This window comes from Mizuhopecten yessoensis, unplaced genomic scaffold (genome assembly GCF_002113885.1).
Source record: "Mizuhopecten yessoensis strain PY_sf001 unplaced genomic scaffold, ASM211388v2 scaffold10913, whole genome shotgun sequence".
Lineage (NCBI taxonomy): Eukaryota > Metazoa > Mollusca > Bivalvia > Pectinida > Pectinidae > Mizuhopecten > Mizuhopecten yessoensis.
In genome coordinates this window covers 506090-531923 of record NW_018408784.1, presented here as the reverse complement: position 1 = coordinate 531923, position 25834 = coordinate 506090, and the positions used below count along the sequence as shown (strand labels likewise).

Genomic DNA, 25834 nt, shown 5'->3' with positions numbered 1-25834 from the left:
TACAACAGTTTTTCACAAAAAAACAGTTGAGCCGTTTGACAGGAATTAACCTAAAACAACTTTTATATATACAATACTGGAGGGAAGCACTTATGTAGCACACAACTTTTTTAATACCTATAGGTTTGATTAAAATCTGAATTTAAAATGTATTATGAAGCCTGAATTGAATTTTTTTCTGCTGGTTTCTCCATAAGTATTACAACATGCATGTAATGACATATTATTTCATCATGTTCTTTTCATGACAAAAGTACAAATAACAAGCCTGTATCAGGTAGTACATGTATTAAATAGAAAGTTAAATACAACACAGCACTTATTAATGAAAACAACCTCATTTTCTAATCAGAAATATTAATTCTGGGGTAAGTTTTGGAAAACTAATTAACAGAAGGCAAAAAAACACAACAGGAACCTTTATAATGCTTACAGGTTTTGGGGACAGTTGGACTGTGAGTTGCTTTTACTGTACTAGATTTAACCTTCTCAGGAACTGGTGGTGGTTCTGGAAAGTGTAATTTATGTACAGGTACAAGTGCATGGAACAGGATTGATATTTACTTTAAAGACACACAACAAAAACGCACCTAGTGTTAATGTCATTTCCCTAAGAAGGCATCATAATTTCCAGACTATGGAATTTCCCTATTAACCAAACGTCTTAAATCCAATTCACAATTTTTTAAGGAACAATTTTAAATCTATTTCAAATGAATGTAAGGTGAAAGCACATATTCTACACCTAGCTATTATGAGTCTTATAAAGCAGTCAGTCTAACAATAATATCACAAATTAAAAGGCAAAACGACCTCCTTTTCTCAAGTGACTTGGTCTAGTTTTTGATGACAAATAATTGGGTTGTATGAGAATAATGGATGTGATAAGGTGTTCCCATGATTCCTCTGACTGCTGGCGTTACCAATGAAAACCGACCAGGACAACCCGATATTATAAATAACCACTGGACATAACTGACCAGTGTCCTATAATCACTGTAGGACAACAATCCCTGGACGTAACTGAGCAGTGTCCGATAATCACTGTAGGAAAACAATGTGAAATTTGTCCGATCCATGGCCAGATCGTCTCATAAAATATGCATGACAATATGACCATCCCTCTAGCCAGGTATTCCCCTAGTACTTCTCCTCAATCGGAAACAGTTTAATTATAGATGACTGTAGATACTGGTACTCGCTATTAAGGTGTAGTCTAGATCTGGGCAGTGTAAAATTACCAAGAGGACTACTTAACAGACATTAGACAGTTTCGGTACCACAGCGGTCCGTCACCATGTGTTAATGTTCCTCTTATACCAATGGTTATGTGTACGATACTATCTTAATGGACAATTTGGCACTGCATAATGTGTCGAATACAAAATAAAACAAAATGTCACTGGATGAAAATCATGCTTCTGTAATGACTGCATGGCTATTAAAATGCACCCTTGTAGTCATTCTTCTGAAAGTTTAAGGTGATTTATAGTGTTATACCATGCAACATTGAAGTAACAAAGATTTTTCCATCTTAATATTATAACATAAACGTGCCTTAAATGATGCAAAAAAAATGTTCTTATTTAATTAAATAGCAGCCATGAACTAGCACAAATGGTTATAGTCAGATTTTTTTTTATATTCAACATGATTTTATTCAGAAGTAACAAGAATGTAGGTAAATTTAAACAGGTTTTCAAACAAATGCAAACATCGTAATAAAATTACCAATCTAAAAGACATTCAACATGATTTCTTCATAAAAATATTGTAGGTATATATAGTGAAACAAGTTTTCAAATCTTCAGAATAAGATTAACAAGACTTTGTCAACAATAGAATGAAAATAGATGATCTGTGGACAAGACTGTAATGAAATCGTAATAAATGAAATCAACATCCCACTTTCAATAAATCTTGATATTTTTTTAATCCGCCAAAATTTCTTCAACAAATATGATGATCTTCCCCCAAGGTAAAACATCCTCAAAAAAAAAGGCAGACTTATTGAATAATTTCAATATTCCAATCGTAAAAGACATTACCTGAAGTACTGGAATTTACAGAACAGGTCAATCCCATAACTGTTACAGCAACAACACCAACAGTCATCTTACAATTAGCGGGAGAAAACGAAATAAAATCCGGTGACACAAACTCCCAGTCATAATAACTAGATCAACTTTGTTTACAACACTTTAAACATATCCAAGTCTCACTAAAGGATTAATCTGTGACATCATTCTTTTAGATATTTATTCTGCCGCATACAGCCAAACCTCACATGTACAGCCATACTTGTGATCGAGCGCTAGCCACAAGTGACCGCCCTATAACCCAGCATTGATCTGATGGCGTTGTTGCATACCCCAGGGACAGGTCACATGACTCCTACCTAGTTAGGGAGATACAGTAGTGATCTACCTGCACTCAGTCATGCGTACTCGTGCATTAATTATAAATTCAAAGAAAGTGATTTATTGCTGTTGTACGAGAACAAGAACTAGAGCGGACTATAATTATTAGAGCTTTTTGTGTATGCGTATCTAGCTAAAGAGTCGAGCACCATAATCATACAGTAACCATCAAATGAGACCCTATCTATCATTTTCAAACAATCAATTGATGAATTCATTAAAGTATTCTGTAAATTATTTTAAAACCTATACCAAAGTGGATCTAGTGAGATAAAACCCCAAGCAAATCACTTGGGCAAACCTTCAAACCTGTCCGTAAGTGTTAAGTTTATTGAAAACCGTAGCCTGTTTCGTGATGGTCTATAGAGCAGATGAATGAGATAAGTGCTGGCCGACATTACCCTCCCCCAGTGAAGATCAAACAGGGTCAGGTTTACTTTCCAACACCAGCATGTGTCAAATTTGAGATAAATCTTAGACCTGAACATGTCAAATTCAATAAGAGGAAATAGTTTTGTGGCAGACCTACAGTGTGTTGTTGTCACTGTCACCTGTGTGTTGTCGCATTGTTTGTACCCTGTTTATACACACGGCCTTATCAACACATCAAATTCATCAGGATAAATACACAAACCCTGTGTTACCAAAGTCAATGGACGGAGTATGGCCACTCACCGATATAACAGTCTCAATGAGTAAACCTCTGTCGTACTACCGTTACCTAAGCTACATACCAAACACATTTCACTTCATTAAGCTCCAGGTAAAATATAACCCGCACATGACAACAATGTCGATGTCATTTATAAAATTGTTTTTAATACAATATACTAGGAGGTGATGAAGTAATGCACGTTCACAGTAAAATATGACCAGGTGATCATGAAATATAGCCCATGCAGGCTAATATCTTTGTCATTTATAAAATTCTATCCATTACTTCATGATGAGGTAGGGCATAAAAAGTTATTAAATTCTACCTTTTCTATAACATTGTCACACCTTAAACCAAGGCCTCATTACACAACACAAAAGATACTACAACAATTTAAACTTCTTTCCGCCAAGTCCACTTAAAAACCTTCAAGAACACTCCAAATGTTTGCGAAATTCATTTCACCAGTTCGCCCCCCATGCCATATACTCACAAATCATCTTAAAAGGAGACTCTACTGTAAATGTGACACCATTACCTCCCCTTTATTACATGGGAACCATGATAATCAGGAGTGGGAGAGCACAACATTACACCCATAGGCTGTAACCATAAACAGTCTGGTCTGCTCTCCCTCTATTGACTCAACAATTGAACTGTATTTAGTCAACACACACAAGTTTTTACATACAAATAGAATGTGATCCTATCTTCATGAGACTCGTATTCAGACTTCGATTAGATAACTATAGGTATATTCTTCTTGACGTCTACATTTCTGTTCTTTTACTTTAGCGTATCAGTTTGAATTCAATTAAAAAAAAAAAAAGTAACATTGATAATTGAAGTGCCATGGCTTTCTTAAGACATTCTTATGGTCGCTTATATTTCCTGTAGTCCTTATCACATTTTATAAACCTGCATCTTCTGCTTTCATAATTGACAATATCTCAACCAGTTTCATACATTTTATATAAGTGTCTTTTCAATTTGTATTGGACACAGGAGCTAAAGCTATTAAGCAAGGTATTGCAGAAGGGCAAATTGTACCATTTAAATTATTTTTTTCCTTAAAAAACTGACAATACCTGATGTAGCCTAACGCATATTGCATTATAAACTTCATTATGAATAAAATGTTATCAAAAGAACACTAATGAAAGGGAAATAGTTAGTTGCAAACATGTCTGCACAGGTAAAATTCTTTATTTACGACAATTGCAATGAGCTGAATAGCAAAGAAAAGTAAGTGATTGATTCTTTGAAAGAAACCTATCTACAGAGATTTGTTCGGTCTTCCCTTTGACGGATACTAGAAACAAAGCAATGAATTAACCTAGCAACTCAAACTTTCCCTTTTCAGCAGCTTCTGACCAGAATTTATGTGACACATTTTAGGAAAACATTTTTTAATTTTCAAACACTTAAGCTTGAAGCGAATCCTTGTGGTGTGTACACTCGGTAATAATTACAGTGCCTTTTCCGTACTATACATCAAAACATACAAAGGGAAAATCTTCAGCAAGCAAAACCACAATGATATCTTAATCTATGGACTGACTGTTTGTAACTTATGGCCCTAACTATCTCCTAGTTGGTGTCATAAGGATGTGAGCCCTAGTCATATACATGTTATAGAAAACTGCGAATAATGATAAGATTCAGCCAATGGATAAAGGTGAAATTGAGCGCTTCCTGCTGGAGATCATGCATACATTAAGGAGAGATTGTTGAAAGCTTGGTTAGCAACAAAGCAAAAATACTCTTTCAATTTATGAATATTGAAATTCATTGACAATTATTTCTTTCAAAAATCAGTACAATTATTATAAACATTTCTTATTTTTGTTTCATATTGAGTTTTGCATTGAACACATACAATTATTATGTTTTTTCTACTCAGACAATTTGTCTGTATGCTGAATCAATATTTATTGCGTGTACACTATGGTCACACTGAGGAAAGAAAGGGGTGAGTTGGTGCTTTTGTATGCCGATAGCTTTCATCACAGCTGTTGGAATGTGTCACAGACCTAAAATTACCAATGGATTCTACGGCATACTTCATTAGGGCATGATCAGCGGTTGGTGTCTTATAAAATCAATAATTCTTCCTAATGCGAGACATGTAAACACATTTTTTTCAGAAAATAATATAGCACTGCTTATAAAACAGACAGACCAGTGGAAAACGTGGATAAGACTGGATTCACATTTCTCACTAATTAACTCAAAGACATCCGCAGCTTCCCATCAGTTTGGATAAATAACTCAACATCTAGAGCATTTATAACATCTACTAAACTATGCTTGCTTCTATGTAAATTATCAAAACATATTAAATTTTCAAAAGCTGATCAAAACCAATGCTAGCTTTGTTAGAAATATCTAAGCAATGATCACAAAAAATCTTAATATCAGGTGTCAAAACAACATTTAACATTAGAAACTGGAGATGATATGTTGAATGACATTGATTGGTAAATCAGCTTTTGTTCCAATAATAGAATTTGTTTCGTTTACAATATATGACCCTAAATCTGCCTACAGGTCCTACTATGCATTCCACATTAGGCACATGTCCAGAAAGCCAGTGTAAATCTTTTGTTGTTGACTTAACCCTGAATAGCCAGACATTTTACAAGCCTCACCAAGCAGATCTTACAACTTTAAAACTGAGCATTCACAGTTATTATCTGATGTGTTATATCTCTAATCCAAATTAATTCCAATCTTGATGTATATGTATATATTAAGGGTTTAGAGTAGGGATTTAATGCTTAGTATTGTACATATAGAGTACCTTATTATACACAAACCATTTACAGTGATAACTCTGTTCAAGAAATCTTTATGCATATTTAGCACATTCAAAAATAACATTGATCTATTTATAATGTACAAAATGCATACTTCATTTTCAATTACTTGAATTTTAACAAGAAATAAACTATTCATAAAACTATTTAGTACTTCACTCAGATATGGAAATCAGGAAAGGCTTAAGAAAACAGGTTTTATTATAAAGAAACCACAATCAGAATTTCATGAATTTTAACAATGAATTATCCAGTTTGTATCAGGTCTTGTTGATATACTGCAAGTTATTTTATATTACCCAACCTATCAAACACATTGAGAATACCTAAGGAAAATACAAGACTTATGAATGATTTCGTCCATGGGGGATAATCTTATACATTGTATCATAAGATGTACCTTCAAATACAGGTTCATTTGTTACATTGCATAACTGTTGAATCTATTAATCTAGTTGATGAATTATGGTAACTGTTCATTCTATTATAACCTAGTTGATGAATTATGGTAACTGTTCAATCTATTATAACCTAATTGATGAATTATGGTAACTTTTCAAGCTCTTAACCTAGTTGATGAATTATAGTAACTGATCAATCTATTAACCTACTTGATGAATTATGGTAACTAGTTGATGAATTATAGTAACTGTTCAATCTATTATCCTAGTTGATGAATTATGGTAACTGTTCAATCTATTAACCTAGTTGATGAATTATGGTAACTGTTCAATCTATTAACCTACTTGATGAATTATGGCCTGGTAACTGTTCAATCTATTAACCTACTTGATGAATTATGGTAACTAGTTGATGAATTATAGTAACTGTTCAATCTGTTAACCTAGTTGATGAATTATAGTAACTGTTCAATCTATTATAACCTAGTAGTTGATGAATTATGGTAACTGTTCAATCTATTAACATGCTTGATGAATTATAGTAACTGTTCAATCTATTATAACCTAGTAGTTGATGAATTATGGTAACTGTTCAATCTATTAACCTAGTTGATGAACTATGGTAACAATTCAATCTATTAACCTAGTTGATGGATTATGGTAGAGTTTGTCAATACAGTAATATTGACAATGAAATGATAATAATAATGAAAGTAAAACCAGCAAGAACTTGTTTCCAAATTTATTCATGAACTAATTTGAATGATGAATTTGTGATATCAATAGTCCATAGGACAAGCAGTTTTTCAAAAATGTATCTTGCTGATAATTATAAATACCGGTAGTGGTGATTTTGTTCACTATAATTTTAATATACCCTTTTAACAGAGTTGTTACTATCAAAACATTCAACAAAAAATAGCTCCGTCTAAATTGGAGAAGAAAAAACAAAGAAACACTGTCCAAACAGTGAATTGAAAAATGGTATTAAACAAGATACATGTACATCCATATGGTTACAATAAAGTGGGGGGTTTTTAAAGTAACTTTCCTTTTCTTCTCTCCTGGTCATGACTTATTGGTCAAAAGAAATCTAATTTTATTCTTCATCTATATTTCCATTTAGAAGATTAACTTACAACAATTATTGGTTACAACACAAATGAAATGGATTTCAAAATTGTGCTGTTTCTTGTCAGCTGATTGTGTTTCTTTAAAAATTGTTTCATGAAAATACTTAATATCAATATCAAATTAGGTAACTCTGACTGAAAATTACACTTTTCTAGTTAAATTGGAAACTGATGCAGCCAACTGTTTGCTCATTACCATCAACCTTCTTGCAGTCCTTATTACAACTAACCATCAAGTGTGCATAATTAAGTTTGCTCAAGTAAAACAAAAATAACAATTTTAGATAGCCTTCAGAACCAATTCATATTTGGAACAAAATAGATGAGATGCCATCAAATGAAACTCTATAGGTGTGCCCTTTAGATCAATTCTCTCTAGGACTTCCTTATCAATGGCTGTTCTAAAGTGGAATTGTGTAAAAGTCAGCGGCAGAATTGTGATGTCTGTCAGCTGGCTACGTACCACACACACACGACAACCTTATTAATTGCTCTAGCCCACACACCTGTTGTTGTCAACATAATCATATTCTCATTACGACAAATGGCAGTGGTAATTGTCCTGGTAACTCCCCATTGAGTTACATTGACTGTGATACATCAGTGATTTCTATCACAACACAGATAGAGTGGATCCATGTTTATTTACTGGTCTGTACCAACAGACAATCTCCACTGGTGATTGATGGACAGATATATACATCTGTAATACATTCTATCAACATAACAAACTCCAACGTTTGGAAACATTTGTCATAAACAATTGTTTGTGTAATGAATCAATAATTTTTCATAAATTTTAAATCAAGTGCAAATTGTGAATTAATTTGTTTTTTTCCCCCGCAAAATGTTTTGGAAATTAAAAAAAATCAGAACTACCAAAATCTTCTTGTGAAATAAGATATGCCTTACGGCTTACGCAGCTAAACTGATCTACAAAACAAAAAGCCTAAACTAGAAATATATAACAACAGGGTTCTAAACAATGAACCATGATCTGGAAATACTTGCACAGGTAGACAAACTATGACTTAAAAAACGATCAATGATCTGGAAATACCTGCACAGGTAGACAGACAAACTATGACTTAAGAAATGAGTCGTGAATTAGAAATTTTGGGGAAAGGCCCCCCGAGTGGAATTTGGACAAATATCAGTATTATCAGCATTTGGCAAAAAATTGGGAAATATCATCAGTGTTCCCAAATGTAAAGGCTTGGGAAAATATAAAACCTGCAATGTCATTATGTGGTTAGCAAAAAGATTTCTTCTACCTGTTTCTTACAGTAAAAAATATAGCAATAAATATACACATCAATTTTCAGAGATTTTGTTTATTCAATTACAAAATTTTCGTTATCTGTAGTGTTTTGAATACTCCTTCATGGATGGTAATACTTTGAATGTTGCACATATAACGACTGAAAATTTGTGTTAACATAGTTTTTAATCCAACTGGGGAACGGACCCTATAAACACCTGGCAAAACACCTGCCTGCACAGCTGTATTATCATCAACAAAACATACGATTATACCAAGTTCTTCAAAACAAATGCTGACCTAGATATATACTGGAAGCTAATTGATTAGTATCAAGTACTTTTTTAAGGTACCACAGGTAAACAATGATAAACATCTCTCTAACACATGAACTGTGCTGTGTATATGACATCTATGGGGAACTGTTATTGCAACCTATACACAAAAAACCTGACTTATTACAAAACACAAAGGTTTGTATGACTACCGTTAACACGATCTTTGATACAGCGCCTGTAGCTTCCGCGGTGGAATCACCAACCATGACGAGAATAGGTATTAGACTAGTACGTCTACATAATACACCTGTATGTAAATATATACACCTATACCTTTGAAGGTAGACCTGATGCATAATTTATTAGTGAAAGTCAGGATGGAACCAGAGTAATAGTGGCCATTACCAGGAGACAACCACAATAACAAGCCTGACTTCTCATCCACTGAAAATATATCTCCTCAAGGCAAATAAACAATCAATCGATGGGCTAATTTGTACAATATCTGGTCTACTGAACGGATTGGGGTGAATTATCAGCAAACGCACGCAATACCAACCTCTTTCAAAATCTGACTGGTCAAACCCTGAACTTGGGCTGGCATTGAATCTGCCTTGATTTCCCTGGTTCTTCTTGAGTTTATTCAAGTGCATTTGGGAATAGGAACCTGCAAACAACACACAAACTTTCAGCACAGAAGAAATCCAATTTCGGTGATAATTTTCATTGCTGCAACATGTTTCAGTTACCTATATATGATATTATCTTCATTGAATAAAAAAAGTTAAATTACTATTACAATTAGAGGTGTCACAATATGCCAAGAGCGTATCCCAATATATTGCAATACAGAATTGATACATTGCGATACATATCCCGATATATTGTCATAGGAAGGATGTGCTCAATTTGATAATACGTTATTGTCAGAATGTTATCAGACTTAATCATATATAATATACGGATCGCATCAATTTAAGGTTTTTGTCAAACCAACCATCGATTACAAAATTTGAACTAATCCCCACCACTATTAAAAGCCTGTTGAATTCTTATTGGCGTATCTGTTAAAATTTGTAGTAATTTGCAAAGGTAAGACACCAAGCAGATACATAAAAATAAGCTTTTGAAAAATATTGCGATACACCAATATTTCATCTCGGTATTGTGGTACGATACGATATACCCGTGTTTTGCAATATATACCTATTTTCCGATATATATTGTGACAGCCCCAATTACAATATTATATGGTATATCAATCCACATATCTTTAAATAATAAGGTTCCTAATATTTTAACTTACTAGGTTCCTGTTGAGCAGTTTCCTCTGCTGAATTGAGCCCAACCACAGTAATTCGTCTTTTTGGTACCCGTTTTGGTGTTGGTACAGTGCCATGTACATTGCCATGGCTATCACTGCCGTCAACCCCTGTATCGTCCACCGACCAGGAGGTGTTCCGTGGTTTTGGTGGACCATCGTTCTGAAATTATCATAGAAAATGTTGATTAATGGTATATCACTGCAATTAAAGTTAGTACATGTGTGTGACTGCAACTTGTATTACACATGTACCTGCTGAGTCTTACTAAAGTGATAGTCAGTTTTTAGGCCATGCAGTCAGTTTTTAGGCCATGCCATACAAGGTCCTGTATTCAACACTGTGATAAAACAAGTTGTATTTATTGCCCCGATAGCCTGATCTCTCTTTTTGCTGGAATTTATCAGTTTGAAACGTACAAGTATCAGTTCCAAAATTTTTTTGTCATTTTTGTTATGGTATAATGTGACATCATTATTCTGTCAATATAATTTTGTCTGCAAATGTTGTTCAGTTCAAGGTCTTTAATCATTAAATTCAAACTCAGAAGTAGTAGTAGTCTTTTCACATCGTACATACTTTAAAAATATCATCAAAACTAGATAATATTCTAAACAGTTTAAGTCATCGTATAGAAATGAAAAATGAATGGACAAACAAGGTAATTACTATTGGGCACCATCATTCTCCGAACGCAGGGTTCTAACTGTAATAATAATTTGAGGTTCTTATATAACGCTTTATCACATCCTAGTTCTTAGGTTGTCTCAAAGCGGTTCACAAATTCTTATAGTACCTATATATGGTATACAGGATTAATTAGGGATTTTTTTTTCCATGATTTTGCTTGATTCATTTTCATAGGCAGCTCTGAGTTCATTACATTAACAGATATGAAATAAAGCTGTCAATATCAATATTTGTTTCCTTTGAACCAAGACAAGTAAAGCAAATAACTGTACCATTTAATACACATAGACCACCTACATGTATTAGAATGGTTTATCATATTTCTTCAAAGATTAGCAATTATCATGTACATGTATTATTAGGATTTATGTATTTTAAAGTAAACTAATCATACCTTTCCCACTAGAATGCAAACACAGGATAATGTGTAACATTTGAATTATAATTGTTTCTGCTTTACCAAGGTGCGTTCCCAAATAAATTGTTCCTGAAAGCTGTAGACACTGCTTTCACATTAAATGGATTAGATTGTGCTAGCCCACATTACAAGCGAGCTGGTTCATCTCTAAGCTGAAGAGTCAATATTGAGTATATATATCCCTGATCAGTTAAGGGCTGGTAGCCTGTATACAGGCTCTATGAAAGTTCACTTCTACTCACACCAGTCCTATAATAGCACTGAACCATACATCATGGACAGACTGGTCCTTTAATAGGGCAAACATATGTCAAAAGGATTGGATAATTTGAACTTCATTATTCAGTACAAACTTTGGACTACTTTTTAAAAATTAAAAGCCCAGTGAGTGTGTCACTTGGGTCACCAAAATTGGCTACGACCAGTTGTCGTGAAAGTCCTAGTGATCAGACTGTTGTGATTCATCATGAAAGTCCTGCTTGTTGAACGTGTTACTTACTTAAAATTTACATCTGATTCTTAGACAATTCTTACAACAAGTAGTTTGAACATTATAATTATTTGAACAACGTTATGTTCCTATCAGGGCTATTACAAACAATATTTTTACTGTTTTTAGTTTCTTTCTAAAAGTTTAAGTCCAGTCAATAAATACAAGGTCCTGTATTTCACTGTTGGCTTTGATTTGACATGTTAGTGCATTTTTTTTTATGTTTTTTTACAAAACTTTTCAATAAATCTGAAGAAATAAAACTCAAGAAACAAACTATCAGTCTAAATAAATGTTTTAATCAAAATCATCAAAGTTCTTGATTAACATTTTTTTTAAAACATTAATATTTTGATTTTTTCTAATGTACTGTAAAGAAATTTGCCCATTTTACACGTGCACACATCTCTAGAAAGATTGTTGTTACATTTTTACCGCAACAAACCCCCTTCAAAGTGATATTTTTTTTGTAATAAAGTTGTGATATTTTGAAAATCAAAATTGAAATAATTTTCTATTGAAAATGGAAAGCTTGCGAAACTAGCCACTTTACTGCAATCTGTTTTAAACATTTTTGCAGCAAATACCACAAACACTAGGATTACCGCAATCATACATGTACATGTATATATATATATCTTTTACCATGTATATTAGACTCCTAACTCTAAAAAAATGGTAAGACAAAAACATTGTAACATCTAAAAAAAGAACTGAGAACATACTTGAAATTGTCAATACATTGATGACCTTAAGATGTTGGCTGACGTAGGCTTTTCAGTGCTTAGACGAGTCTTTGTTATCAACACATAAATGTTTTGGTACTTACGGGGCGCCCTGTGACAACAGCAGAGACATATAAAGTCCCCACACCTAGCGAGGACCAGGTGTCGAGGAAGCCCATGTTTGTTAGCCTATGTTTGTGAGTAAACAAACGTCTGCAGCGCTGTTACATTTAAATCAAATGTACACAGTCATCTTGCTCACACAATTACATTAATCGTCAGTCCGACTCCTACATGTATATCAAATTTATCAGAACTCAGAGATGTCCTTTCTCCTTCTCCCTAGCTAGAACTGTGCGATCCGCAAGCTACCTTTCAGTATGTACAAACTGACGGACCCCTGATCAAATCTTAATGAATACATATATACGTCAGTCGTCTTTGATTTGAAAAAGTAAGATCGGGGCACACACCCTATCGCATTTCCTTGTTGAATAGAATGGTGTATAATACGCAAAAAGCCAATGTACACTCTCTAAAGCAAGTTCTGTATGAAAAGTGTATTCAACCATATTTGATTTTCATACTAAGCTTCTTAAATCCCTGTCACCTTTTAGATGCATATTATATATAGGAGATATACCATGAAAGCCTTAAACCATAATTGAGGTCTATTTGTTGACGGTAAACACAACCAGTGCATACATGTATCCCAAGGTATCAGTATGCACATTTCCCAGCAGGTCTCAAGCTCGGATCCATACCAACTAAAAACCATACCTGTATATTTTTAAGTGAATATTTCTCTATAGATATTAAAATGTAAATTTCTGAATAAATTATCCTGAAGGGAACCAGGCCAAGTTCTAACTACGGATTTGTAAATAACTTATTTATTAACTATTCGGGCGATATTCAAACTTGATTCCAGTGGTCCAAGCAGATTTAAGTATGAGGGCAACATCGTGTACATTACATACTCTATGTACATATAAATAACCTCCCAAAGTCTATGTTGATCAAGCTGTTGTCATATGCTTGTTAATCCCTCTTAAGACAAAATGAACAGCTAAAGGTTCGGCAAATATTTGAGTTTCTTCCTGAGAGAATGGTCCCTAAAGTTAACCTATCAGTACACATTAAAGAGGCATGGAATTTTTCAGAAGTATTCTGGCACTTTCTAGAGTCTATTTCCAAGTGATCAGTTCCATTTTTTTTCCCATTTAACCAAATTTTAATAGACCAAAACTATTTCTACTAGAATAGGTACTGCGGACATACACAATTTATTAACTGGTGATCATGATCACAAATTTGTAAAGGCTCATTTTGTACAGGTGTCAGTAATACATGCACCCTGTAATGAATCGCAGCTGTCATGCAATGTAGGTGGGAAAATAAAGTATCAATACCACCTATAGTTACAACTAGCGTGAGATAGGAGGTCAACCTCACAATGTCTTCTCTATCGGGACGTTAACTTGTCTGCTTAGGCACATTGTGAGGGGCAGCATTGTGTATTGTTCAACCTGAAGAGACCAGTACAAAAGTACACATTTTATTTATATTCGTTAAAGCCCACTACTCCAGTATGGTGTAAAGCCAGTCTAGGGCCAGTTATTTTGTATAATTGACAGATTTGAGACACAGAACGGCTCTGACCCAGACCCGTTCTGTAAGTTAATTCAGAAGTTACGTACCCATCTCTAGCACATGACCTAACAGGTATTAGTTATTACAGAGGCACTGTGTTATTCAACTAGGCGTAATTCAGACAATTGCCAACAGAGTGTCATACAAACTGTCGCCTTATTTGCAAGTTAACTGTCATAAATGCCTTTGATGAAGAGTTTTTAATGATAAATCACGTGTGTACATGCATGTGTGTTTCATGTGTACATATATCTGGAGTGTCGCTTCTTACCATCGTATACATGTTCCATATAGTATTCAACTGTAACAGGAGAAAGAGAAATTATGCATGGCCAGACCAGGATTCAAACCCGGACCCTCCAGACTCTAGCCCGACGCTCTACCATCTGTTCTACCTGGTTTCCAGCAATCGACCCAGTCCAATTCTGCTACATTTCTCCCTCCTTATTTAAGTCTTTTCCCCTAAATATACACAACTATTTACAATTCAGGTTAAGAAACCCCCTTGCGGCACATTTACCAAGTACTTAAAATGGGTTGGCAGCTTCACCAATTCTGCAAGAGATGAAAGCACAGCCATATCTGGCTTCAAACCCGACACCCTCAAAACTCTTTGAGCTCAACCTGGTCACCAGTGATCGACCCAGTCCACTTCTGCTACATATCCTTTAAGCATGCACCTCGCCATAAATGACTAATTAATAGCTTTTCGATAAACAATTACAAGTACTTTTTAACTCAGAAAATAAATCTGATCTCTTTTCTAAAAACCAAACAATCTCAATCAAAGAGGTCTTTTATATTTTGTTTCTAAAATGTTCACTGCTAATAGCTTATAACTTTTTCGACCAAATTATTCAATTGCTTATTGGTTGATTTTGAAGAATCAGCAAAGATTTATAGTCTTCAACATGTGGTTTCCCCTTCATGCTGTGATTTTGAATTGTGACTGTGAGTTTAACCTGATAATGTAATCATGCGCACTGCCCCTTCTACAAAGAACTGACATGCTTGTCTTGAACAGCATAAATCTTCAATGTCTCAATTTTACTAACAAAAGTACTGGTACCCCTTGTATACACTTTTAGCTCATGTCAATGACATCATATTCAAATGACAAAACAGGTTAAGAAATGAATGATTGGTAACATCTTGTCAAAATTCACTTCCTAAATGCTACACATGTATGTATATGTATACATATTAATCCAAAATGTAAGTTTTCCTAACTATATAACATTGTAATGTAGCTTTATCAACAAAGGCAAAAACAAATATAGCTCCCTATAATATATACATACATGTAATTACTAACCAGGTGAAGCATTCATACAAGTGTAGACAGCATCATTGTACTATACACAATATTCTTCTAAACAAAATTATTGATTCATACATTTATATATAAAAAAAATGTCAATCATTGTTAGGTGATGATCAATGGGTCAAAATTTGCTAGACATTGATGGTGGGAAGATCTTGACTGACAGCAATTCATTTTAAATTGAAATAAATTTAATTTTTAGAACAATAACAACCAAAGTAATTTTCCCAAATAATGTCTGTACATGTATACTAACATCACTTTGTTATGGGGAAATCAACAGGTGAGTTTGAAATATCAAAGATGACTTCATGTCATCTCTGCTGTGGCCAAAATACAATGTATGTTGTTAGGGGAAAAATATGTTTAATAAGGACATTTCACTCATCATTCACTTGCATTGAGTTTGCTTATTACATCAGATATGGTATATGTCAAAGGTAAGACACCTGACCAACAGTTACACTATATATATGAATGTCAGCGACTTTTCTGATTTGGCTTGTTTGTGTTTTACGTCCTTTTATAAGCTATGGTCATTTAAGGACATGCCAGGTTTTGATTTTTCTGAATCCTTGCTGAAAAGTGTATTGACAGGTCAATATATATCTACTACCCAAAGTCTGAATGTAAATGAGACCTTGTGGTTAGCCTGTGCCTTGAAATAATAATTATATATAATTTTGGGTTTTGTACCCTTGCTAAAGCTAAAGGTCACATATATGAAGATGGTGTCTACAGATGATGGGGTCACTCAAAGGCTACTTTTGAAGTGCTTCTTCGCAGAAACAACCTAGACACAGAATGTAGCACGATGCGATGCGTATACCCTGCCACTTGTGATCCGGCTTACATGTAACTATAACATTTTTAGCATAAAATATACATGTTAATTTCCTTGGGATGCACAAGCAACACTTAACCCATGTCCTAATGATGAAAATAAGCATCATGTGAAAGAACTGGTCAGCAAAGGTCTTGACAGGTGTCTGACCGTTCAAGTACTTTAAGTAACTTTGACCTTGACCTTAGAAACTGTTAAACCCCTATTGTGTATCTACATCAGTGTATATCACCATGTCAAATTTCAGATAGATTAGTTTGGAAATGTACAAGCAGGTTGACTGATGGGCAAACAGAAGTAATTAGTAATTACTTATATATCTAGTCCTCACTCACATCTCTGCATCCAACATCAGGTGTGAATCTGAAGTCCTATATATACTCACAGAATTTTGTAGATTGACCAATGGACAAGGGTGTATTGAAATTAAACAACCAATCAATGGCCAGGAAATCACAGTTCAGTGGTCATAATCAGTACATGTACAGCTTTAAGTAGCTAGTTGGGCATCATTGGAAGGGTTAACAGTTGGTCCAGAGCAGTTATGGTTCCCCCATCTGTGTAGGGGTGTACATATCCATTTTCCTGATCTCCACAACAATTGATTTTCAGGCTTGGAAATATTCTTAAGTTTTATTACATACTTATTAATAAATATGTTTTTTTTGTGTATATATATATATGCGATACGACACAATTGCTCTAACCCATATCAGCCCTCGCCGTATCACACCCCAAAAGCTGTATCAGCCCCTGCCGTATCACATCCCAAAAGCTGTATCAGCCCCCGCCGTATCACATCCCAAAACCTGTATCAGCCCGCACAAACTGTATCACAACCCTTTTGGACATTTTTAGTTTTTTAATATTTCAAAAGAAAAATAGATCATAAGATAGTAGCTTTTATTAAAGTAAGTTATAAACAGAATAAAACACATCTTTTTCCATATCAGACCCAGTATCAACCCTCGACCAATATCAGCCCACAGTCTCTGGTTGATACTGGGTGTGATATGGAAAAAGGCATGTATTATTCTCTATTTACACACTTGTCGAAGTACTGTTTTATTGATCAGTATGTTATATGTTTCAACAAATTTTCAGTTAAGCACAGGTATTTTTATACCCACTACTCCTCAACAAGTGCTTTGAATATTTTTCTTTCATCACACAGACTGGATTTACCTTTAAATCCACAAACCCCAGTTTAGTCATATATATGTGTTAAATACTTGACCATCACCTAACCTCAGAAGTAAAACAACTTTATGTAAATAGCTTCGGTGATTGTGAAATGATGATGTGATAAAGACCATTAAACTAGGGCATCAAACGTGATGTCTTTCTTTGTGTTACAAGACTTTTGAAGATAAAATTAAAAAGAAAGAACGTATTTGTTGACCATGATTGAGTTCAATTTTCAGCAAATAAAGAATATGGGCTTAATATGTGTGTTGTTGTTCCCCCTGAGCAGAGTATTGAGATTACATTAATATGTATTGTGCAGCCAAATCAACACGACTCCTTCACCTTACACTGGGAAAAATTATCATTCTAAATGAAGTCTTAAATGTGAAACGTTATGTTGAAATACATTGGATTATCTTAGGTTCTTTCAAAGGTGGAACTACCAAATAACAATTTTACCTTTACCTCTGCCATTCAAATCCAAACATAACAATAAAACTGCGACCTTTATAGTGTTTACATATAAAGCCGAAGCCTACAGGTAGAAATGAAACCACTGAACAATCATCTTACCTGAATTCAGTGACTAGACTGCAGCATTTAATATATTCAATCAAGTTTATATTGACCTACAAATTCTACTATCATATTACCTGTCGGTGCCCTTCATCTTCTTCCCATGGTAATTTATTTCTTCCTCTGCCAGCACTCATGAACCGCCGGCTGGTCGCTGGTGTCCCTGCTTCTATAACTGCTGGAGTTGAACGTGCAGAAGATGTCACAGATTCCAGCTCCATTGTATCAGATCGAGATATCTGGCGGGCAGACCCAGTGCTACCCACTGCCATTATCCACTCTAGATCAGCACCAAGAGATTGAACAGGTGTTCGAGAGGAAGCAGAGGATGGAATAGGAGTGGCATATTCAACAAGACCATCTGAATTTAATTTAGGAAGTTGACGTCTTGCTAGTCTAGCCTGAACAGCAGTCATAACTCCCTCTCCCTCAGAACTAAGTTCCACACCATCCACAGCATGCACAAGAGGCTGCAGCTTACCTAGTCCCATGGCCTGTGCTATCACAGCCAAACACTCAAGTGCTGCTTGTCGAACTTGTCGCTTACTGTCTGTCAGTATAGGGGCTACAACTTGACAAATCTTGGGCAGGTCAAAGTCATAACTAGGAAAAGTTAAAAGTGCTGCTATGACAATGTTTAATGTTTCTTGTCTAATTCGTGAGTTCCGATGTTGTAAGTTTTCGCATAACACTGAGAGTACAGGTTTTGCTTGGTAACTTTGCATCATCTTGGTTGCCACCCTCATCACAGCTTGACGTACAACGATTTTGTTATCACCCATACGTTTTGCTAATATGTTTGAAAGTGGTCGCAAAAACTGTTTTACATTAACCCCTAGTTTTTCCACTAGAGAATTCAGTATTTCTAAAGTGACAGTCGTTATCTTGAAGTTTGAATCATCCATGAGATTGTTTAAAAAGCTAATGAAAGGCATCATGTGTGGATGGAGGTTTCCTGTCACGTCACTACTTGATAATTCTCTTACTATCGACTTTAGTTCTTCAACACCTTGTGCTCTTAGCTTGAAATTCTCCTGGTCATTTATCGATTTCATAACATGACTAGGAATGATGCCAAATTCGTAAGTTTCAACATTTTGTTGACGCCCAGTGTTAAGTTGATTCCCATTGTCTGGTTTTGAAGGTTTTGAAAATGCATTTTGTTTGGAATTTCTGGGAGTAGGGGCTTGGGATAGAATTGGATCAGATTCCAGCTCCATTCCTGTCAACTGACAATAATACCGTTTCAAAGGTGTTGAAAGTTTTTGAATGTAAATCCCGAACTCCCTCTCGCCAACCAGATTCTTGATCTTGTCCATGGTCATTAATGCACAATCCCGGAGGTTATCTCCAACAGATGCATTGTCAAGCAGCTTTTTCGCCAGAGACTGGGTTATCTCGTAGAAGTTTTCACGTTTGAAGTCTGGTGTAAAAAGCATCGGTAATGCCACCACAGTCTCTTTAATTACCCTTGGGTCAGTGTTTTCTAACCCATGTTGAACAATTGCTCGCAAAAGACCTTGTACTTTGTTGGTGTGCTTCATGTAAACATGCAGAGTCTGAATCACAGCTCGCCTCACAGTTATCTTACTCTCCCCGATATTTGGTATGAGTTTTCCCAGAATGCGTGACATGCAAACGTCCAAGTCATCTCCGAATTGGGGAATGACTTCATTAATAAGTTGTATGCACTTAAGTCTAACGTCCCAATTTGAGTCTGCGAGGGACAAGGAAAGACCATTGAATATAGCAAGTGGATCAGTGTATGGTAAACGTCCCCCATTCCTCCTGACGGTTATTAGCAACTGTTCCAAAATCTCTACACGTCTATTAAAGCTCTCATCACTTAGCTGATCGAGAACCTCATCTTGTTCCATATTCCACAGTCCCGGCGTATTTGTATCTAGGTACGATGCATTAAATTCATGGACTGGAAACTTGGCTACATGAACCTTGGCTACTTTACCAGCCATCTAATCTAGGGACGGGAATAAAATCGAATGGAAAATGTGACCCGGTTCTTATCCAAGTCAAACCTCAAGTTGGTGTAATCCTCCGACTGCATGGCATACATTTCACCATCCACGACATGACTTAAGGTTCACATGCATCCAGAAATATCACATTACTGTTCGGCCATTGTAGAGCTGTCAAAGATGGCGAACTTCTCCACAACAACACAAACTATGATGGTCACATGACCACTCATTAAGAAACCCGTATGTCGAAAAGCGATCCGTATTTGATTAAATGTGGGGCGAAAACAAATGATATACGTAAATTTCATCTATATGCCCATATTATATGTATATTTGAATTAATTTATGATATATTATCATAAAAGTATATATCAACTTCATTTTTTCTTCATAAAGTTCATGTCATAACCGAAATATGGATGTCGTATAATAACAGTATGCATATAAAACGAAACGAACCTATGGGCTACTGAGTTATTTGGCTACGTTCTGAATATTCTTGACTACGTACTTTTACTATGTACCGAGTTCTTTTTGTGGGTTCATTGATACAGCTGAACGCTATTTACCACGTGCTCTTTATACAATAACACAGGCTCAACTGTAATATTTTATTTACTTATTTTTAACTATATTCACAATAATCCAATCACCGGGAATAAAATTACAAGTACCTGTTTCAATATGAATGGAGCGAAATTGTGCAGTCTAAGACGTAAAAATATGTTCATTTTCCTTTCTAACTTTTTTCCCTTTGACACAAAATTTAATAATTATATAACAGAGAGGTTTATGGTAAAAATGCATTCCGTGCATTTTACGTTTTATTCAATGACTGTTCTTCAGTATCTGGGTTTTTTTAAAATAAAACGTGCATAGTTTTCCGTCTCAGGGTCATCGAGTTATCATAAATTCTATAGAACGTCGGTTAATATAAACTTTATTTCATTCCAAATTAGGTTGCATTACATCACATAACATGCAAAGTACAGAGGAATGGGATCCGGAAACAAGTTGAAATAACTTATATAAATCCGTTTCCGAGAATGTATCTCATTAATTTAGGGCATGATGGTATAGTTACTGAATTCTATGGAAAGAAATATAAACACTTAAAACAGTAGCTTACTTTTAAACATAGTTCAAGGGATATTTGAAATGAGAGTAAAAGAAAAGGGGTACAGGGGGATGGGGGGATATAGATGCCCGTGCCAATAAGAATAGAAGGAGAAGAAATAGGTGATGTGAAACAAAGGATCGTTGTATAATGAATAGAACTTAGTCAAATCTTTTAGAATGGATGATGAAGTTTTGTACAGATGAAAAATATAAGGCATTTTCGTCATCTGTAAGCTCATTATTCCCGAACAAAAGTAAATCAGTTGAGAGTGGATGATTGATTTCGTTAAATGTATGTAACCGTAGTTGAGAAAAAAGACAACAATGTAATAGATAATGTTCATTGGTTTCATTTGCTTGCATGCAAGAACACAGAGGACTATCAATAAGATTTATCTGGTATAGATAAAACTTAAGGGAACTACACTTCATTCTTAATCTAGCATGATGTATCTGCCCCAGTCTGGTACCATTAAAGTAGAAAAGGGCCTGTTTCCAGTAATGTTAATTCTCCATAGGAGCCTGCCCCCGTATAATTTCTTATCTAGCTCAACTACTGGGTTTTTTTCCGAAGAATAATTTTACACCTTTCCGACACCCAGATTTCATAATTTGAGTGAAAATGTATTTTTATAAAGTTGTCAATTTCAGCATCAAAGACATAAGTTCGTAAATAAAAGAAGGTTATCTCGAAATTGTAATTCGCAACATACATATGTAGTATAAATTTCTTTTGATAAATATTTTCAAGGCATCGTGTTTATTCATAAAACATAAAAAAAAATATTCTCGGATGAAAATGCACTTGCAGAGACACAATTATGAAGAAAAATGCCATAAAATTGCAATTTTCTCCCGTTATATAGTTTTGGATGCAAATTTCCATCAGAAAATCGGATAGAGCTTTACTTGTTTCATATGTGTACCAAAAATCAGCTAATTCCATGTGGTGGAACGTTCTCATATCGCCGCCTGAATGTGGTTGTAAATTGAAAGAAAAGGGGAAATGAGTAACAACCTTGTCTGAAACCCTATTATATAGCTTATTATATACAAACTTTTATATTGAATATCAGAGCGGATATTTTCATGACAGTTTTATGATGTGTAACGACTAAATAAACAGTATCGATATAAAGATTTACACTGAGGACACCCTGATACATGAATACTGTTCTATCTCAAGTTGTCCTCTTCTGAATTTTCTGATCGTGTGGCCTTGTACATTTATCCGTATCTTCTTGTCTTTGTCTATACGTTTACGGAATCATTGACTCGACGCTAGCTATTCTTGTCTCACTTTCCTTGTTTTATTGTCCCATCTCCAAAGCGTTGTGGCTCTGTCAGGGTTGGGACCCTGACTTGTCTCACTTTCTTTGTGCCTGCCGACCACGCCACATCGAATAGATAGATTATCCATATGAAATACTTTATTTTGTTCTAAGTAATCAATCAATTCTGCGCTTCTTGGAGGTATTGAATGTGATTTATTATATTGTCTTGTTATTTTGTGTAATTAGTTGTTCGTTATTTATCACACATTTTCGCATAATTGTACCAAACTACTAAGTATTAGCTGTTTACAGCAATCATCGGTGGCTTGCTATTTTGTTACTTTATCGACGCTTCATAAACCAATCGTTATTGTTTCAAGATGGAGGGTAAATGTGTTGGAGAAGGGTGTCAAGTATACTTCAAGAAACGTAGTGGCAATAAGAACAGAAGTGCACGCAATGTAAATAGTCCACAATATAAATGGCTCCTAGATACGCTGGTGCAACAAGGATTGATGTCAGCAAAGGAACAAGCACTTATTTGCCAGAAGTGCTACATGAAGTATCTTCGGAACAAAAATCAGCCTGAACCTGAACCCGAGCAGAACCAGGAAATAGAGGAAGAAGACGACTCCCCGTCCCATATCCTGCCGTTGCTGACCCTTCATGATCTTTTGAATGGATCATCTTCACACAAAAAATGCTGTCTCTGTCTTGTTACCTTTGCAAGAAATGGAACAAAATCATCAGTCTTACCAAAACGTGCAAGACATCACCTGATCTATTCACACAAACTGTGGTGTCCCACCTCATCCCGCGTCTGCTCCATTCACCTTATTGGTAACGACTTAGATCCGTCTACAGAGGTTGTCCTTGATGGTAGAGGTTCCTTGGAATCTCAGTTACCATCAAAATCGTCCGAAATCATTAATGACCTCCTAGAGGTGTCGCACGTCCTTTCACAGAACCAGTCTGCGTTTACAATAAGCTTTTCTTCTCTTGATGACTCGGCATGCATGGCCTGGACAGGTTGGTCCAAAGATCAGTTCCTCGAAATCCACTCGCACTGTTCCCCATATCTTTCATCTGGTATATATACCAAGACTACACACGATGCTCTATTACTGTTCTGGGTAAAACTGAAAACCGACATTTCCTGGAGTCAGTGTTCTTCTCTTTTTGGAATTTCCAAGTCAAGTGTGTCCAAAACTTTCCACTCCATAGTACAGGCATTAGACACATCGATAGTCCCACAATTTCTAGGTCCGGATCACTTGACAAGAGAACAGTTGCTCGGGCACAATACTGTCTTTTCAGAAGCATTTTTTGGAGATAAAGCCACTGCCATATTAGATGGCACCTATATTTATATCCAGAAAAGCTCCGACCACAAGCTCCAGAGAATGTCCTACTGTGGCCAGAAGAAGAGAAACTATCTCAAATTCATGAGCATCGCCTTACCAGATGGCTACATTCTGGACACAGTAGGACCATTCACTGGCAGCGAAAATGATGCTACAATTACAAAAAAAGTCATGGACAAGCTAGTTACTTGGCTACAACCAGACGACAACGTTGTCGTTGACCGAGGTTTTAGAGATGTCCTACCAGTTCTCGAAGCCTCTGGCCTCAATGCTAGCATGCCGTCATACCTGAAACCCGGTCAAAGTCAACATTCTGACGTCCAAGCAAATCTTGACAGAACTATCACCAAATCGAGGTGGATTGTGGAATCCTATCATGGTCGTCTGAAACACTGGACGTTCTTCCGAACGCAATTGGTGTCTAACAGCTTTATCAATGTCATCGAGGCTTTGCTTCGAACCGTCACAGCCTGTCTGAATGGTATTAGAGGACCGATCTACCAGAGATCTCCAGAGAGAGATGCCAAAGATAGGCTAATGGCTGAACGTATGAAGGACCGTTTGACAACACCGAATGGTTTAGCTCAGAGAGTCAAGACAGATCCGGATCTATCTAGACGGGCAAGGTCCGAGTTTGTCAAGATGGATGCATCTTCCGTACTGTTTCCCCGTCTCGATCTTGATTACTTGAGAACCATTACGTGTGGAACGTATCAGATATCTCTGGCTCCTGGTTACATCGCCGAACATTTAAGTGATGACGGAGACTATGAGGTGTGGCTTTACCAGCACTCCCCAGACCTTCTCCGATGTCAAATACATTCTCGACACAAAAGCCAAACGAAATATAACGTTTGGATACGGTTCACCGTTTCACCCGATGTTGAGGCCCCAATAAAGGACTACTACTGCCAGTGCCCAGTTGGAGAGAGAACGATGGGAATGTGTGCGCACATCTCCAGTATCTTGTACTACCTTGGGTATTACAGGACGCTGGAAAACCCTCGACCATTACAACCACAGGTAAAGAAATTCCGACAAAACTTGAAATAGTTTTCCATGCGGCAACGGAGTGCATATGTCGAAAGTATGTTTGGGGCTCGATATGAAAGATCCCCGTTACCATGTGACTAACCAAACTTATAAATATAGGTATTATACAATCGCCCGTAGCTATGAACACTCCCGTAAATGCGAAAACCAACCAAAATCATAAGGAACACGTTTTGTTTGTTGTTCTGTCTATTTGTCAGCCAATGTCTTCAACCACGGGGACTTGTGAAGTAGCCATCTTGGATTTTTTTTATGAAAAAGTGTTTCTCTCACTTTTTTTCATATCTGTGTACATATTCTCAACATACCGAGCAAATACTCTCGTTTTTTTGTTAATTATCTAAAGAAAGTCGAAAATCGGCAATTCAACCATAGGCTAATTCAACCCAACATTTGAAAATGTTCCACCACTTACATTTTGATGATTTTTCCTCTCATCAATAGCATATTACGTACTGTTTAATAGGATAAAAATTGGTTTGCATCCAACGCCCATAAAAGGGTGTATTCTCTAAAAAACACAGTTTTTGTGTCTAAAATGTTATCATCGAAAATGGCATTTTTGAGATTGTTTCTTCCATAAAACAGCCAAATGGCGCGATGGAAACATGATTTTTTGTCACAATCATGCCATGAATGTATTCTTTACGGTGACCATCATTTGATTAGATTTTCATTAATATTTTACATAACATGCACATTTTATCAACACTTAGACAGCTTCTGAAAGGTACAACTTTGAGGAGCCATAAAAAACAAACCAAGTGACCTAAATCTTTATACTTTATAGATTTGTGACCACAACGGCATGGGCAATGCACCACCAACAGGAAATTTGAATCAGAGAA

General features: G+C 35.7%; 1 protein-coding gene across 7 annotated transcripts in view; it reads right to left on the bottom strand.

Annotated features, from left to right (window-relative positions):
• Window positions 1–20379, bottom strand: part of LOC110463503 (TOG array regulator of axonemal microtubules protein 1-like) — a 57333-nt gene extending 36954 nt beyond the window's left edge. For 4 of the 7 annotated variants that reach the window (XM_021518135.1, XM_021518139.1, XM_021518136.1 and 1 more), the window contains exons 1-4: window positions 18275–20379; window positions 10274–10451; window positions 9527–9634; window positions 434–508 (exon numbers count right to left, since the gene is read on the bottom strand). In XM_021518135.1, coding sequence (XP_021373810.1) covers window positions 434–508; window positions 9527–9634; window positions 10274–10451; window positions 18275–20170 — 2257 coding nt within the window. In that variant the 5' untranslated portion in view covers window positions 20171–20379. The remainder of the gene's footprint in view (window positions 1–433; window positions 509–9526; window positions 9635–10273; window positions 10452–18274) is intronic. The other 3 variants (XM_021518138.1, XM_021518140.1, XM_021518141.1) reach the window with 1 other exon arrangement.
• Window positions 20380–25834: the final 5455 nt, after the last annotated feature.